The sequence below is a fragment of the Mangifera indica genome, chromosome 15 (assembly GCF_011075055.1).
Source record: "Mangifera indica cultivar Alphonso chromosome 15, CATAS_Mindica_2.1, whole genome shotgun sequence".
Classification (NCBI taxonomy): Eukaryota; Viridiplantae; Streptophyta; class Magnoliopsida; order Sapindales; family Anacardiaceae; genus Mangifera; species Mangifera indica.
In genome coordinates this window covers 11,812,981-11,831,021 of record NC_058151.1, presented here as the reverse complement: position 1 = coordinate 11,831,021, position 18,041 = coordinate 11,812,981, and the positions used below count along the sequence as shown (strand labels likewise).

The 18,041-nt window shown below is 32.2% G+C and overlaps 2 protein-coding genes across 2 annotated transcripts; one reads left to right on the top strand and one right to left on the bottom strand.

Moving 5' to 3' along the window:
• Positions 1-20: 20 nt before the first annotated feature.
• LOC123198373 (T-complex protein 1 subunit zeta 1-like) lies at positions 21-5,130 on the bottom strand. Its single transcript, XM_044613068.1, has 15 exons — positions 4,865-5,130; positions 4,728-4,791; positions 4,248-4,383; positions 3,633-3,784; positions 3,497-3,544; positions 3,287-3,379; positions 2,659-2,765; positions 2,374-2,488; positions 2,188-2,274; positions 1,856-2,060; positions 1,641-1,735; positions 955-1,023; positions 757-864; positions 538-656; positions 21-326 (listed from the first exon to the last, which is right to left on the bottom strand). Exons 1-15 carry the CDS (start codon positions 4,996-4,998, stop codon positions 251-253), a joined length of 1,608 nt encoding a protein of 535 aa, XP_044469003.1. The 5' UTR covers positions 4,999-5,130; the 3' UTR covers positions 21-250.
• Positions 5,131-15,680: 10,550 nt separating this feature from the next.
• Positions 15,681-16,808, top strand: LOC123198363 (probable carboxylesterase 17). The gene has a single exon (XM_044613055.1). The coding sequence runs from the start codon at positions 15,681-15,683 to the stop codon at positions 16,725-16,727; it is 1,047 nt and encodes a 348-aa protein (XP_044468990.1). The 3' UTR covers positions 16,728-16,808.
• Positions 16,809-18,041: the final 1,233 nt, after the last annotated feature.

Here is an 18,041-nt window from a genome sequence, read left to right as displayed (position 1 = left end):
AACATAAAAAGACAAGTTCATGGATAACTGGCTTAATCACTAGATCGCACAAAATTAGTTTAATTCATGAAGAAATTGAACATCTAAATGGGGATTCTCTCAATAAAAAGTTTTAAATGGATGCCTGTGTTCACAATCGTCAAAATGACCACCCACTTTCACATTCTATCAGTTCTTGACTATCCATAGAACACTACCAGAGAACCTCCATTTGACAAAATTTATATGCTTAAGTACATCAAGAAGCTACCTAATTTGGCTTCCGCATATTTCGACCAGCACGAATTACTTCATCCACCAATAGCAACTGAGATGCAATCACAGGCCTGCAAAATACAGTAGCAAGTTCGTTGCTCAACCACAAAAACCCATTAACTGAAGTATTAATAAACTATTATGGCTCACTTTCTTGAAACAAAACTTAAAAATGTTAATCTACTACAAGTTTCAATAATCAAGCGGTAAATAGTAGAATAGAACAAAGGGCTAGTAGTGCAAAACACAATGGGAGTGACATTAAAACATATTTTTGCGTACCCTGAGTTTATAATTTGGCGCTTGACAGAGTAATTGTCACAGATGCCCTCCATCTGGGGGTCAATAGGGTCTCCTGAGTGCTGGTTTAATCCCACAACATTCCCTCTGTCATGCTCCGCCTGAAGAAACGTCCAAAAGATATACAACATGATAAATCTTATTTTTTGCTCAAAATTCTAAAAGGTAGAGGTACATTACAAGCAAAAGAGGTATGAATACCTTGAGGGCAATGATCACGTCCTGAGTGTCAAGCCCAGCATTCTCAGCAAGTGTCTTAGGGACAACAAGAAGAGCATCGGCAAAAGCTTCAACACCCAATTGAGCACGCTATTCCAAGTTGGAAAACATTAGCAAAATTTCAAGAGACAAACATTGTTGAATCAAATCTTTTATGCAAGGAGATTAAACAAAATATACCCCTTGAACAGTCTTTTTCACTTCATTGACTAGGTATTGTCTGGCTGCAACTTCAAATGCTCCTGCCCCCTGAACCACAATCAGGAATGTAACTCACCCCAAAAAAAAAAAAAAGGTACACAAATAACATTATTAATTTTTTGAAGGCAAAATTAATAATCAACACCTAAAATATGTCCAATGCCACCCATCCCACTCTTTCACCACTTGTGCTAAAGCTTATGGGCAGCAGGCAATCCATATTTTATTAACAGCTTATATAAGCATGCATTGACAGCCTATTTCTTAATTATTCAAATAAGTGTAATCGGTTGAACAAAGCAATAAATTGACTGTAAGTAAGAGAACAATAACCGCTCCTTAAGAAAAATGTGCCAGCACATCTTCAATTTTCATTGGCAAAATTAACAACACAAGCCAAATAAAAAAAACAGTTGTAGTTCCTGCAAAGTGCTCAGCCTTTCTATAACCTAGCATGAGCATAGTTCTTCCTTGCTAACTATGAGTTAATGAATCAATTTTCATCTGATTAAATCTTAGGAAAGTAAACATAAAACCTACCATTTTAATAAAAAACAATTCACAGATCTGACCAGATGAAAAGAAATACTGCATCCTAGATCACAATTTTAATGCAAAAACTACTAATAAGATTTCTGAGAGAATATCAATTAAGAATAAGTTACCAAAACAATGGCTTCATCTTCAATGGTATTTTTAACTGCTCTCAACCCATCACGCACAGCATCCTTAATTTGAGCAATTGTGTGGTCATTAGGTCCTACACATTTTAAAGATAGAAACAATATAAGATAGCCATAAAAGGAAATAAAATGATGTGTGTGATATCAGAAATATTGATGAGTTAACTCAATTAGAATTATCAACAAATTTCTAGTACCTTTAATTAAAATTGTACAAGAATAAGGATTTTTCACTTGTTCCACAAATGTATACTTCTCTTCGCCTAGCACATGCTCATATACGAGTCCAGCCCAACCAAGACAATCAGGAGTTAAATCATCAACAGAATTTACAGCATCTCCTCCACATGCTAATACCAATCGCTCCATATTTCTTCTCTTTGCTCTTCTAAGGGCAATTATCTGCACAATAAATTAGAAAAGTGCAAACAAAATAAGGATATGGTCAGAATAAATATCTAAAATAACAGATTATTCTTTTACAAGGAAAGCCATTAATCCACGACATAGTTAACAGTCCATAACTTACCCCTGCTCTAGCAAGAAGGTCTAGTGATGGGGGATCGATACCCTTCTGATTGATAACAATGAAGTTTTTGTCATTACCTGAACAAACCTGCATATGAACAGACAGAATGTTTCAGTAAAGCCAAGTATATCTGCCTCAAGAACATCACAAACACATTGCCCAAATAAAATCATTTGAAGTCAGTACCTTATTTTTCAGTTCAATAATCTTATGAACTCTTTCATCAACCTGACGTCTTTCGGCCGCAACCATTGCCTCTCTCTGTTCTGCATTGGAGTAGAAAAATCCTGCATTTATTTCACTGTGGATAGAACATTATTAGTTTTAGCATGTTTGCACACAACATCTAAATGTATACATATTTGCATGTAAACCTCAATGTATGCCTATAAATGTTGACATAAATATGTAAACCTCAATGTAAAGCTAAGTACGCTGACAAAAAAAGGAGTATACTTCCTAGATGTGTACCTTTTATCATATTCCAATGACACGTTGCATGTTAAGATGTAACAGTTCTCTGCTCGCCGCTTCATATCTGGATGTCTAGAACCATGATCAAGAACAAGACCCTCTACCTGAAAACAACATAGCCAAATTGAGGAACAATGATCTGTAAAGAGAGCACAAGGGAGAGGAGAATGAAAAAGGAAAGAAATTTTATTATAAGGACTATGAACAGGTAGGTTTAATTAGAATGCTAAAAAAAAGGAATCTAATTTGAGTCAAACATTCAAAATGATTACTTATATTTTGAAAGCCCTGAGATATCCACAAACAAACAGCCTCCAAAATAAACATAACTGTAATGAATTGTCTCTTAGGTCTTTAAGCACCAATAACATCAAAACGGCAAAGTGAAAGCGGGCATGACTAAATAGTAACCACAATTGTTACTCCATATTACAACCACATAGACATTTACCACAATATTTTGTTAAAATGAAATATAATTCATTAAGATTTTAGGAGAGGGCAGTATACATAAAAGAATCCTAAAATAAAATTTTCAAAATAAAAACAAGCATGAAGAACCGAGTAAAGAAGCAGGAAAAAAATTAATGCATATAAAAAAATAAAAAAAGAAAGAACATCATACAAGGCGTGTGTCCACATCAAACTTATGGCGCATGTGCATTATTTCCACCATAAAAAGATCAATTGCTTCTTCAGGCTTCCGAATGCAGAGAACCTGCCATATTCAACCAGTCTATTATACAAAAGGTTTGCCCTTGACTGTAAAATACAGTGCTAGCTGACTAGCAAAAGATGCTTTAAAAGGCAATTGTAATATGTTAGGCACACTAACCGCATTAGCAACTATGTCAGTCAACTGGTCTGCCAATGCTTCGTATAGCTGTAGAGAAGAAAATAAAGTAAGAACTAAACCACAAATAAGAGAAAACTAAATCAGATATAGAAAAGGAAAAAGAAACAAATAATACCTTTGTTCTTAGTGTTGTTCTTGCAACCATTTTCAGAATCTCTTTATCAGGTTCATCACCCATCACAACAGGAGTCTTGAACTTTTCAAGAAACTGGAGAGTCGCTCTTTTGGCAATCTCAAAACCATCAACCAAAACACGTGGATGCATACCTAAAAAAGACATGAGTCCCATGCAGAGGATTATGATAGCACTGCACATTCCTAACTTATATTTTGAGCCCCAAAAAATATGACTGCTAGAATGCTATGTTCTATCAAAATAAAAAGACATGCAACACAGAAACAAATGGCTTGTTACTGGTTTTATAAGAACAAGGTGCCCAGCATTGCAACCAAACAAATCACACATTTTCCATTAGAACCAGTAAAACTTGAATTTAAAAGAAGAGATTCCGTGTCACAGAAATCCATAACTAAACCAACTCTGAGAAACACTAATTCAAGAAGTTGAAGTGAAAAAAACATTTTATAAACCCATCACCAGGATAAAATAAATGGAGCCAAAATATCATTTATTCTGAAACGAGATAAAACAACAGTGAACCATGTGTCTGCTACCAAAAAAAAAAAAAAAGAGAACCTGTCTAATCTGATAGAGTCTACAACTACAAACCTTCATCAATGTAGCGCTCTGATTGTTTCATCAGCTCGCCAATAAAAATAACTGTAGAAGTTGTGCCATCTCCACTTATATCATCTTGAGCAACAGCTGTCCTTGCAATCATGATAGCTGTTGGGTTTTGAATTTGCTGCAAGCATTTCAACAAAAAATTCTATCTGTAAGCTTTGCCAACAAAATGTAAAATCAGTAGGAGCAAAAGCATACTGGTATTGATCCGGCATCCAAGGTTCAAAGACAAGTTCCCCATCCCAATTCAATACCAAATCATATACATTACAAGTCATGTTTATATTAGTTTCTATATAAAAGAAATTATCTGCATTTAGAATGTGCAATGCTTCTTTGCTACTTTATTAACCTAGTCATTCCATACATAACCAACAGTAAAACCCACAAAATGATTCAACTTCCAGATCCCAAAACCTAAAAAAACAGAGTAAAGATCTAGGATTTTAGAAGAGGAAAACTAACCATTTCTTTCAAGAGAGTATTACCATCCTTGGTGAGCTTGATGTCTCCGGCTCCACCAACAAGCCTAGAAAACGAGAGAAAATGAAACAAAATACATTCACAATGAAACTGAAAAAAAAAAAAAACAAAAACCATACATTTTGATTGTGCCTTTGGGACCTAGGTTGGTCTTGAGAACATCTTGAAGGCCCTTGGCGGCGTTAATGTTCATGTGAAGTGCTGCTGATTTGTTCAGTACTTCTGCGTTTGGATTCAGCACTCGAAGCGACATCTTCTCTCTTCGTTTTACGAAACAAGTAGAGAGTTTACTGCTTACTGGTTGCTAAAAGAGCGTTTGGGTTTTGTACATTAACTCAACTCGACTCAAACATGAAGCAGGAGAGGACTTTAGGGCTTTCTGGAACTCGAGTAAAATTTTCCTTCAAATTTTGTATAAAACGCACCGTTTTACCTTTAAAAAGGACGCTGTCGTTTCATTGCTGGGATTGGCAAATGTTTTCAAATAGGCCGAATCACTATGTCGCGCCTAAACTTTGAAACACTGCTTTCGCTCCCTTTGAATTTGAAAATTTTATTTTCCTATCCTCAAAATCAGAGATTAGTTTATCGATCAAATGACATTTTTGTCAATGTATTTAATATATAATATGGAATATAATTAACATTTTTGAACAATAATTTCAATCAACTTATAATTCGATTTTGCTGTCAACCTTTGGGAAAGGGGTTTGATTAACATTTTGAGAAAGTATTTTGAAATGGCATGGGGCTTGGTACGCCATGACCTAGCTTAGACCCCATTGTTGCTATAATTTATAAAATTGCAGATCCTGTTAGCATTTTGGATTATGCAGATTATGTTGGGGGTTGGGGGTCTTAAAGCAAGGCCAATAGGTTAATCTAATTCGATCCTTTAAAAATTATAATTTAGTAAACAAACCTACAAAACATATGACCTACCCTATAAAAATGCGTGGATAGACTCATTAAGGGTTTCCAAAGGCACAATCCAAAGACTCTATATGCATTATGTTACTAGTCTTGCCCTGTTAGTAGGCCAATCCCTAGACACAATGGATTGCACCGAAATGAGCCTGATACAACCTACTGTTGTGGAGACAAATAGTATTATATTGTTACATCATTTAAGCGTAAACAACACTAGTAAAATTTAGCATACGTGAGGCTTGAAATTATAAAGCTATTTGAAAAAAGTGGGCAACATCAACGTACAAATACAATATGCATTACTCTATGGGAAGGCCTGTTATTTTTACACACATTCTGTTATTATAAAACTATTTATGCTCTTAATCACAGCTGAATTTAAGCTTGTTGAAACAGTACTAAAAGCTAAGTATTAGTGGACAGAATTAATCCTGATGCCCTGATGAGCCATCACTCCAATGGCCACCTTTCAGGCTTGATATGAGGAACTAGTAAGAAGGCTAAATTTGTTATGAACGTTTCAAATGCTTGCTCCTTTTAAACATAAAAAATTCAGCATCAATTTAGACAATTAATTTGCACATTCATCTTTGAAGATCAGCTCAGCCCAGATCAGTGATGAGCTCTCCCATATCGAATGCCGGCACAGCTTCCCCTTTCTCTGCCTCTACCTCGTCCACTGCCTCTGGCAGTGTTAGCCCCAGAGATGATGATACAGTACAAGAATTTCTGACTCCTAGAACACATGACAGTAGAGCTAATACAGCCACTGCCACTGCGGCCGTGGTGGGCAGTGTTAGCCACAGGGAGTTTGATAAAGTGCAAGATTTTGCCAAAAGAAACAAAATGGCAATATGTTTGATAGCACTTGTCATTGTTCTGGGGACAATAGTGGGTTTGTTGCTTCTGCAGCCTAAATTCCTTCGCTTGGGTATCAGTACTGCTCATGCCTTCAAAGGCTACAAATTAAACAATTAAGATGTTGGAGGATCTTTATGGGAGTTGCCAATTTCCAGGAAAGATCCCGATGGCATTCTTGACATGGAAGGCATCGCCGGCTAGGTAGGAAAAAACAAGAGAAGCACTTTGTTTTGAGCGTTAAATGGCCAACTTTTCAACTGATCATCAAGAATTCCTGAAAAGGATGATCTTTGTGGTTCAGTATCCTCATGAAAATGGCACATTCTGAAGCAGCTTCAGCTCCTTCTTTCAGTTCTTCTGATTCTCGGAATATTGATCACCATGTATCTCGCTCTCAGATAGCAAACCCACAGACAGTTTCACTTGGCTTTATGCAATCTATGCAGTCCCCTCCTCAGATCCGACCGAGCAATCTGATTCAGGTTACATACCCTGTACCAAATCAGTTCACAAATCCGCCTTCCATGGCTCATCAGCCAAGTCAATACCCAATGCAGCCAATTCCGAGCAACTACCATTTTCAATCAAATCCACAACCTGTACCACAATATGTGCCTGTCCAGCAAACAAGTATTTATGTTGCCAAAGCAAACACAGTTGCTTGGACGACTGGATTATTTGATTGCTTTGACGATCCTGTGAACGGTGTAGCATTTTTATCCTTTTTTAATAGATATGTGTGAAGATAACATTGATCAATTGTTTTATTTTCATGTGTTTTCAGCTTTTGTGACATTTTGCATCCCTTGCTTGACATTCGGGCAAGTTGCAGAGATTGTTGACAGTGGCAACACATGTTATTACTTATCCCACAGCTATAAATCTTAATATTCTGCAATTATATGATGCCTAATTGTTTTCCTCCCCCTTGTTCTTGATACAGCCTGTGCAACTAGTGGGTTGATTTAGGGAGCAATTGCGTGTCTAGTCGGATGTCCATGTTTCTTGTCATTCACTTATCACACAAGGCTTCGAAGCAGATATGACCTGATTGAGTCTCCTGCCCCGGATTTGATCACTCATTGTCTTTGTGAATACTGTGCTTTATGTCAGGAGTATAGGGAACTTCAGAACCGAGGACTTGATACTTCAATAGGTAAATATTCTAAATCATAACTCGAGAAATATCGCTGATGGCAGTGCCTTGTATATGCAATAATCACCAATCTATAACCTGGGTAAGGGCATGTAAAGGCTTAAGGTTTATTAATGTAGTTAATATTGGAAAAGGACTCGAAGCTAATCAGGAATCAACAACAAACACATAACCTATCAATTTAAACATAGAGAGGAGACTCATTTCAATAACTTCATTTTCCAGGAAATTTTCGGAGCCCTTGAAAAATAATCATATGTTTTTGTAGGATGGCATGGAAATGTTTTAAGGAGTCAGAATATGCAGATGTATCAGACTGGTATGGTGCCCCCAACAAATCAAAACATGACGGGATGATGGAGAATGAGATCAACCCAGCCACCAAATAGTCTTTTCCATACTTCTTTGCCATGTCGAGTGTGTCATATTTATTAGCATTCTTCATTGCTTAAAGAGTTACTAGAATGTGTTTACACATGAAGTTCTTAAACTTTCATCACTTGTCATGTGTAATCTACTGTTGTAGACTACAATAACTTCGAAAAGAGATGAATGATGAATATAGAGAAATGTCTTTAATTTAATTCTGCATGAAGCCAAAGTGTATCGATTTTAATTGAAAAATGTTAGCTTGTAGATGAGCAGCCGTGTCAGATGCTATGGCTGAAACGACCAGCAGGACACAAAAAACTCTCAAGTTTCCAGATGATTTACACATATCTGAGATGTTGTTCAAATTCATTTAGTCACTGAGGCCACATCAATAGTAAGTAATAGTAAAGATGATCAAATGGACTACTTAAAGTTTGGCAGCCTTGTGATCAATGTAACCTGTTCTTACAGAAATATACGAAAAGGAATTTTCAATGAATGCCTGATATCCTGATTACTTTTAGTGACCCAGAAGCAACCTCGGGTATTTAGTAAATGTTGTCAGTGAAATTCATTTGGCAATTGACTGAATGAGAAGTCTTGATACACAAAACTTTATTCCTGGTCTAATATCCATTTGTGCAGATGGAATTGGTCATTAGTCAAAAAGGAAGACAAGAAAGAAGGGAATGTTTCTTGAAGAATAAAGAGAGCAACACCATTTGGATATCTTGAAAGACTTATTTCTGGTGAAATTTGATCAGTATGAATGAAAGGAATCTAAACTTTTAACTTGAAGATGGTTAAGTGAAAAGAATATGACCCATCATTCAGCAGCTCCCGAGAGCACATTGTTTGAGATATATATTCTGGTAGCTCAACTTCCATGGATTGGAACTTTCACCAAATGTTTTAGGTAAGTCTGTCTGGCTGGATATTTGATATGAAATCTTTCAAGATCTTCCACCAAGGACCTACAGAATATTGCATACTTTAGAGGCATCGAAGATCAATCTTCGCGCACTATCAAAAGTCTCTCATCTTTCCGGCCTGCAAAACAGTATTCTGCTTCTGTAAAATATGAAATGCTGCAGATTAAAATGGAAGGTTGGCATTTTTTTGAAAACACTTTTAGGCCAATTCACACTGAGAATTGGTCAAAATTCAGTATGGTGACATAGTAAGCTTTAAGACTGTAATTTTCAAGATTCAAAGGTAACAGAATAAGTGCAGCTATTGTTATTAAAAAATCACCCCATGTCCCCATGTTTGTTTCACTTGTACAGTTAAAGAAAACAAAAATTGGACAGCATATTCTGACTGGTACCAAGCATTTTGATGTACATCCAAAGCATAATTCTCATAATGTCCCATCCCATAACATTAAACCTGTTAAAATCTATGTAGCACGGAAACAAAGACGAGAAACATGAAAATGTAGAAGAGGAAACGTAGAAACGTATTTTTTAAAAAATATAGGAAACGAAAACGTGGAAAAACTTATAAATATGAAAAATATAAGAGTTTTTTTTATAAATACTAAATTTTTTATAACAAAAATATATAAACTTCTATGATATAAAAATAAATAATAAAAAAAGAATAAAGAGAAAGAATATTATAAAATAAAATCATAAAACTTATTGTAAATTATTCTTGAGCAAACACATGTAGATATTTAAGAAAAAAACAACAATACACACTAATATATATGATATGTCGGAGAAGAGATAAGTAACACATTGAAGAGTAGAGAGAAAATAAATTCAATATGAGATTTAAAGACATTTTCGGTTTAAAAATATAAAAAATATATGTTTAATCGATTTCACGATTTTTCTTCTAAGAAAAACGTGTTTTAAAATTTTTCAAAAATTTCAAAATGACTTCAAACATTTCCTATAAGTTTTAGGGAGTTTCAAAAATGGAAACGTTTTTGAAACATGAAAACGTACCCCATTATAAGTTTCCGTACTACTTTGGTTAAAATATACCCAGTAAACTTATCTCCCTAACTGCAAATCAGAGAGTTTTATTTTCTTCCTGATACTAAAAACTGAGCAGCATCCCATGTTTTAAATGAGCTTGATGAATTGAACACCCATGATAAAACATCCATTAGAAGAGTAACTGCAACTGAATTATTATAAGGAGTTCCTTTGAGCAAGCTGTTGGGATAAAAATGTAGGCCAATGAGTGTCACATCCATCAATCATCATAGGAAATGCTCTCCTTAATTTCTTTTCTTTTTTTTTTGTTAATCTTACAAGATGAATCTCTCTTTTGGCAAAGCATGCATACAAGAAATCTAAGTGAAAGGGGGAATTATATCTGCCACTAATGAATATGGGCACATTTCATATCTTTATAAACTCTAAAGGTGGTGTATTCAACTCAATTATACATAAACAGTTTGAAGAGTATTACTATGTATACTTATTTTGAACATACACTTATGTGCATCATTATATGATTAGATATTATTTTATTCTTAATTCAAAATCATCAAATTATAAATGATGACACACATCAAATGTAAACTTATTTATATATTTAAAGTGGTTATGCCTAGTTTTATTACCAATTTAAATGTCATATTGCAAGACAAAAAAAAAAAAAAAGAAACTGAAAATTGCAAGAAGATAAACCCATTTTTATTCTAAGTTTTACCATTTCTTATACTGAAAGTCCTCTAAAAGTTTCGAGGGCGTCATAAATCTCTTTGACAATTTTCTAACTAAAATGTCAAAATTTTCATAGAAAGTTTATTTTTATAAACATAATAGTCAAATTACATATCAAAAATCTAATTTTTTGTATTGTATATAGAGTCTCGTATTATATTGTATATTACAACTTTAAAAAAATAAAATAACAAAAAAAATCTAATTGAAATATTATTATATTAGGAAATATTATTAACATCTTTGAAATTTTAAAATTTTTTATATACACATTTAGTATCTCATCATTTTATCTAAAAAATATATTAATTTGGTATCATATCATATGATATGTTTTATATAATATGATACATCTATTGTATTATATTAATTTGATATATTTTATTATATATATTATTTTTTATTTATATCATATTATAAAATTATATTATATATTATAAAATACTGATAATTATGTTTATAAGTTATAGGTGAAGAAGTTTGTATCAAATAAATTGAAATTGATAAATGCATTGCTTTTTTAAGACACGATTGACAGATGATCATATTATGGAGAACCCTTTTTGTTCTGACAATAGTTTTATTCATATTCCATTGCCAGCCAGAAATAAAGTGATTAGACATGAAAGAGTTGAGGAATGAGGCAATGGTTCAACTCAGAAAAATGGCCAGAAAAATAGAACAGTAATATTAAAAAAATAAAAAACTTTGACAAAATGTCTGTAGAAAGATGGAAATCAGCTTCATTTTTTATAAGGATTTATTTTCCTCCCTACACGCTACAACTTTCCCATATTCTAATTTTGGGTTCTTATTTTTTTTATTATTAATTTCAAATAAGGTCTCGATTTATTCGAATCTCTCTAGTCACAAATACTTGCCGAATAAAATTTATTGTTGTACCACGGAGAGATGTAATTTTTTAACTTATCATAAGGTACTGGCCTAAGGTGTGACAAAAGTTAAAAAAGGGAATTGTTGACTCGTATTAAATGCTCTTTTTCCTTTTATTAAGATTGGATTCACCAATAATAAGTTAACTCGATTTAATTATATAAACTATTATAAACCATTCGAGAATGAGAGTTGAAAGGCCATTAAGTAGTTTTAGGGTTTCAAATTTCTGTAAATTTAATTTAAGATCAAACTCACATATCCTGATTGTAATTCTACGAATTAGGATTTACATAAAATATTGTATATTAATTCTAAATTTGTGATTTCGACCTTGAATTCAATTTATTGAAATTGGTTTGATTTTCCAACAACCTTTATATGCTACTTTTCACAATTTTTTTTTTAGATTATCAATATAAATTCATCTAGATTACCAAAAAAAATTGCATTGTAACCGATTGAAAGTTCAATAAAATAATTCATTAATAAGATAAATTCTTTGTTTTGAGCCTAAGACTAGATTAAAATCAAACCAAACTTAAATTTTGTTCGTAATTATATAAAAAAATGATTGAAATAATGTCATTTTGATATGTATATATTAAAATAACATCATTTAGTTGATTCATATTAAAATTTTAAAATTAAAAGTTTGTAGAGTTGAATACTCTTAAAACTTTAATTTAAGCTATAAAATATTTAATTCTTATGTTTAAGTCTAAATAAACTCAACTAGAATTTTGCCACATTTGAACCCTTCAGCAGAAAGCAATTATCCCTTTATTGCTTTGTCTGTTAATAGTCGTAAAGGGTGTACATAGAAGATCGAAATATAAAGAAAACTTTATCACGAGAAAATTCCTCTTTGAAAAATCAACCACAAGATGGATAGAAGGTAAAACATTCGAACTTGTTTTCTCTCACCTGTTTTGTTTTGTTAATCAAACTAATTAGTTTTATATCATATGAGTTTCGATATTCATATTTATAATCCAATATATATTTTAATATGGTATCAGAGTATAAGTTAAACGATTGATCTAACAACTTAAAGTATTTTTAGAAATAAGTGAAAACATATTTAGTTAAAAATTAACTAAGTCAAATGATCGACGGTTGCACTTGAACGAGAGTGTTGGAAATTAAAATAAAAAGAAAAAGAGTCACACATCTAATAAAATTGAGTAAAGTGAGTAATATATAAGTATGTATATTAGACTTTAGTATAAACTAATTGATTTTATGTAATATGAGTTTCAATCTCTATATTTATAGGCATAATATATATTTCGACAATCTTGTTCAGTTTGGTTAAACTGATAAACCTCAGATACAGTGATTAAACTCATAACTACTATATCAGATAAATCATAATCTTATCAATGTAGTAAAAAATTAAATTCAAACTTACTACTCTACTAATTTTATTAACCCTATAAATCTTCATTTTAATGTATTTTATTTTCTAATTTTCTAGTTCATTTGAATGGTTATATATATCCAAGATAGGTTTAGCCCCACAAAAGAATACAACCATATATGATCCATTTTCACGATTTGATTTTTATTCCGATTGAAGTCAAATCAGGAGAGGCATTAATCTTTGCTTGACAATCCCATCAAAAGATAACGAGAAGAGACTGCACAAGGGGATGAAAAATCAAAAGATATAGAAGATACGATGATATATATATGAGGAATATTTTAAAGTTGATTGTCCATTTGCATGAACATTATCAAAGGATAAGAAGCAAACTCTCTCTCTCTCTCTGTTTGTAGCGAAAAACTGACAGTAGCTGCAAGCTTCTTTGAAAATTTTGACGTGTAGAATGAAGGTGATCTTAAAATAGGTTATAATTATAGATATCTTATAATATATGATATATATTTTAAGATATATTAAATTATTATAATATAGTAGACGTATCATACGATATAATATATATTTTATGATATGATACATATTAAGATACAAATTAATATATTTTTTAGAGACAATAATGATGTAATAGGGGTGTACAATATATATTTTTATTTTTCAAGGTGTTTCTCATATTTTATAAAATGATGATATGTTAATTAAAATTTTTTATTATTTTATTTTTTAAATGTTGTTTTATGTGATTTTAGATATACAATACAATATACAATTTGACTACCATGAAATTAACACTAAGCTATATCTCCTTGTGCATGTGCATGCACACACACATATACATAAATAGTATTATACACATAATTTTATACATAAATAATAAAATGTTATCATGTCATCGGATAGGGCTAGATTCGAACAAAGCCGAGCTCGAGCTCGTGAAAACCAAGCTCGAACTCTGTTTGAATTTGGCTTAGCTCATTTTTCGTTATTAAAATGACATCATTTTAATACATATTGGTCAAAACGACATCGTTTTGTATCAAAAATTTTAATTAAAAAATCTGGCAAGCAGCTCGAGCTCGATTGAGCTGGCTAGAGTCTGCTTGTCTCAGGCTCGTCCGAATTGAGTTCAAGCTAGTTCAGTTTGAATCCAGACCTATCATTGGATGACTTTAATTTAGAGATAAAATAATACCTAATTATATAATGATATATTATTATTTATGTATAAAATTGTGTATATTATTTTATATATATAGTTTTATTGATATACATATATATAAAAAACAAAATTATATATATATTTTTATATATAATTTAAATAAATAAATAAATAATATATCATTGATTATACTTAAATTTATGTATATTATTTGTGCAAATATTTTTACTTTAAAGATGAATAGAATGTTTATTATATAGATATTTTGTAATTATAATCTTATTCTTCTCCAAAAGTTTTATGCTTTTGCTCTTTTAGAAACAAAATGTCAACAAAATAAGTGCATGAAAATGAAAAGAGACAAATGGAAAACAAGTCAGTAAGTTTCAAATTGTTGACTTTTATTTATCACCAAGTATCATTTTCAACAACGATTTTCTAGCTCTGAAGACTTACTGATGCAAGTGGCTCACTATAAGTCAACTCTTCACAAATAATTGTCGAATCGTATCCAGTGAATTAGATTACGTTCCCAAAAAATAATAATATTTCCAAAGTTAATATTGAATAAAATTATGTGTAAAAATTCTTTTAAAGGATAACTTAAGGGGGTAAAAAAAATAAATTTTATGTATAAAAAAATATGAGTTTAAGTCTTTTTCTATAATCTATCAAAATAAAACTTTTAACTTACCTAATTCAGTAGTTGTGGGAAAATCAAACTCTTGATTTAACTAGTTCAGTGGTTGTAAAATCGATCACTGGACCTAAGATATCGGCTTGTGATTGAATGATATAGTTATTTATTTTCTCAAATTTTATGCTCACCCAATCAAATACTATCATATGATAGTTGTGAGGTCAATCAAGTGTTAATAGTTGTGAGATCGATCATTAGATCTGAGGTATTAATTTATGATTGAATAATGTAATTATTTACTTAAACTTTAAAATCATCCAATAAAATATTATTATATCGTGATTGTTGGGTCGATTATTACACCTAAAATGTCAATTTGTGATTGAGTGATGTAATTATTTACTTTTTCTAAAACTTTTAAAATATTCAATCAAATACTATAAGTTTATATAATTTAGTTACACATAACATTTTTGGCCCGAAGGTGTAGCTTGGTTAACAATGGAAGAGTTCAATGCATAAGAGTGTATAAATTTAAATTTGTTTCGAAAATATTTCAAAGATCAAATTATTGACCTAAAGGAATGGCCCAATTTGGGTGGTATGAACTTCAATACAGTGGGAGTGGTACAAAATTTTATCTGATAAATAAAAGAAATGAAAATGATCAGACTTAAAGAGAATCCGTATGATGCAATTTGGTGAAATCAGTTGCCCACTTGTCAGATGAAAAAGAAGAGGAAGCTTCCTTCTTCCTACAGAAATTTTCCTTTTTCTCTGTGAATCTTGTAATTCATTCTCTATTTAAGGAGGTCTTGGAAGATCACCAAAACTATACTTCTAAACCATTGTTGAATGAGAAGTCAAAGAATGGCAGCAGTTTTCGTTGATCCAAGGCTAAACCAGCCTCAAGCAGGAAAGAACAACCATGGAGTTGTTATTGAAGAAATCGAAGGACTCATAAGAGTCTACAAAGATGGTCATGTCGAGAGGCTTCCAGCCATCCCTAATGTTCCCTGCAACGAGGCGTTGGAAGCGCGAGTCACAGCGAGAGATGTTTTCATTGATAAGTACTCCAACTTATGGGCACGGGTTTATCTTCCAAGTAGCCCTGCCGGCAAACTGCCTTTTCTTGTTTACTTCCATGGCGGTGGATTTTGCATTGGCTCCGCCGCTTGGAGTTGTTACCATGAATTTCTATCTAATCTTGCAGCCAAAGCAGGGTGTGTGGTTTTGTCAGTCAACTACCGTCTGGCCCCGGAACATCGTCTCCCGGCAGCATATGACGACGGCGTGAACACTCTTATGTGGGTGAAACAGCAGGCTTTAAAAGGGTACTCCAGTGAGCAGAAATGGTGGATAAACCAGTGCAATTTCTCCAGCTTGTTCATCGCTGGTGATAGTGCTGGTGCCAATACTGCTTACAATGTCACCACCAGATTGGGCTCAGATGGCGCATTCGATAGCAAGCCATTGAGTCTCAGAGGCAACATACTGATCCAGCCTTTCTTCGGAGGAGAAACAAGAACTGCGTCCGAAAAGCACATGATTCAACCGGCTAATTCTGCGCTGAAGCTATCAGCTGCCGATACCTACTGGCGGCTGTCGCTGCCGTTGGAGGCTAACAGAGACCACCCGTGGTGCAATCCTCTGGCACATGGCGCGGCGAAGTCACAGGAACTGAAACTTCTTCCATCGGTGATGGTTTGTATATCAGAAATGGATATACTTAAAGACAGGAACGTGGAGTTCTGCAAGGCGGTGGCAGGCATCGGCAAGAAGGTAGAGACGGTGATGTACAAAGGAGTTGGACATGCCTTTCAAATTCTCCATAATTCTCAGCTCTCCCAAATCCGAATACAAGAAATGATGGCTCATCTCAAGGCGTTCATCAACCAATGAACAGTAGAAGAAGATCTATGTACACACTTTTGATAATAAGATAATTTATTATCGTATAATAAAACGTTATTTTATTTTTAATTTAAAATCTTTTAAACGTATGATAATATATTATCTATATATTTAAATTATGTATAAAAATATATACACATAATTTTATTATTAATTTACACATGTAATTTTCATAGTAGAGCATATTAATAGTTTTGAAAGCAGCTGGTTTATTCTCATACAGTTGCTCTTTGTAACTTATTTGCATTGTATTTAATACTAATAAAAAATAATTAAAAGCTAATAGTTAGTCTGTTGGCCAAATTTATTTCCCACAAAAGGTTTGATAAACTGACATTTCCCATCCATAAAGTTTAAAAAAGCTAAATTCCCACCCATTTATTGAAGTCAACAGTTAATTTTAATTAAAAGGTATTTATATCTTTTTATTCAAATATTATAATATAAGGTGTATTAAGGGGTATTGATGTTATTTTTTAAACAGCTTATTAAGGGTAAATTAATATTTTTTCTATCTTATTTAGGAAATTATTATATTCATCTTATATATTTTAAAAATATAATATAGTCTTAGTAGATTGTATTATGATTTTTGCATCTCTTATTTATAATGCATTTTGGGGGTGTAATTGCCAATTTTGAAACTATTGAGTGACATATAAAAATTTTAAACATTTTAGAATACCCTAAACTTTTTTCCAAATTTCAAAAAAACCCTTTAAAATTTTTTATTAATACCTCTAATATTTTTAAAAATTTATAATTTATTTCTAAATATATGATTATACATTATTGTTACCTCTATTTATACTTGTATCAATAATTTTTTCTTATTTTTAATTAAAATTAATATAAGTTAGGGTATGAAATTATTTAATATAATTTTCAGGATAAAATCTTATTTAGTTTAAAGACTTTTTTTATCTTTTCGGTAATTTTATTATAAAAACAAAGTTAACAGAATTTGTTAAAAAATTTAATATATCAATAGAAAATTGGTTTTTTCAAATTTAACAAGTGAAAATTTGTCATTTCATCAAACTTTGAGTGAGAATTAGTCATTTGGCTTACTTTTTATGTTGCATAGATTATTTATCTTGTTTGAGGAGGTCCTCCAAAATTGACTGATGTGAGTGGGGAGTTAAAGTTCATAACAGAAGCTTGGCTTTTTGACCAAGCATAAAAATTTCTGTGGTTGAATTACAAAATGAGTGAATTTAAGGATCTTTATCCATAGTCCTTTTGGTCTAGAAGAGAAATAATAAAATTGGGGATACTTTCTTCAAAGGGAAATGTGCCTTT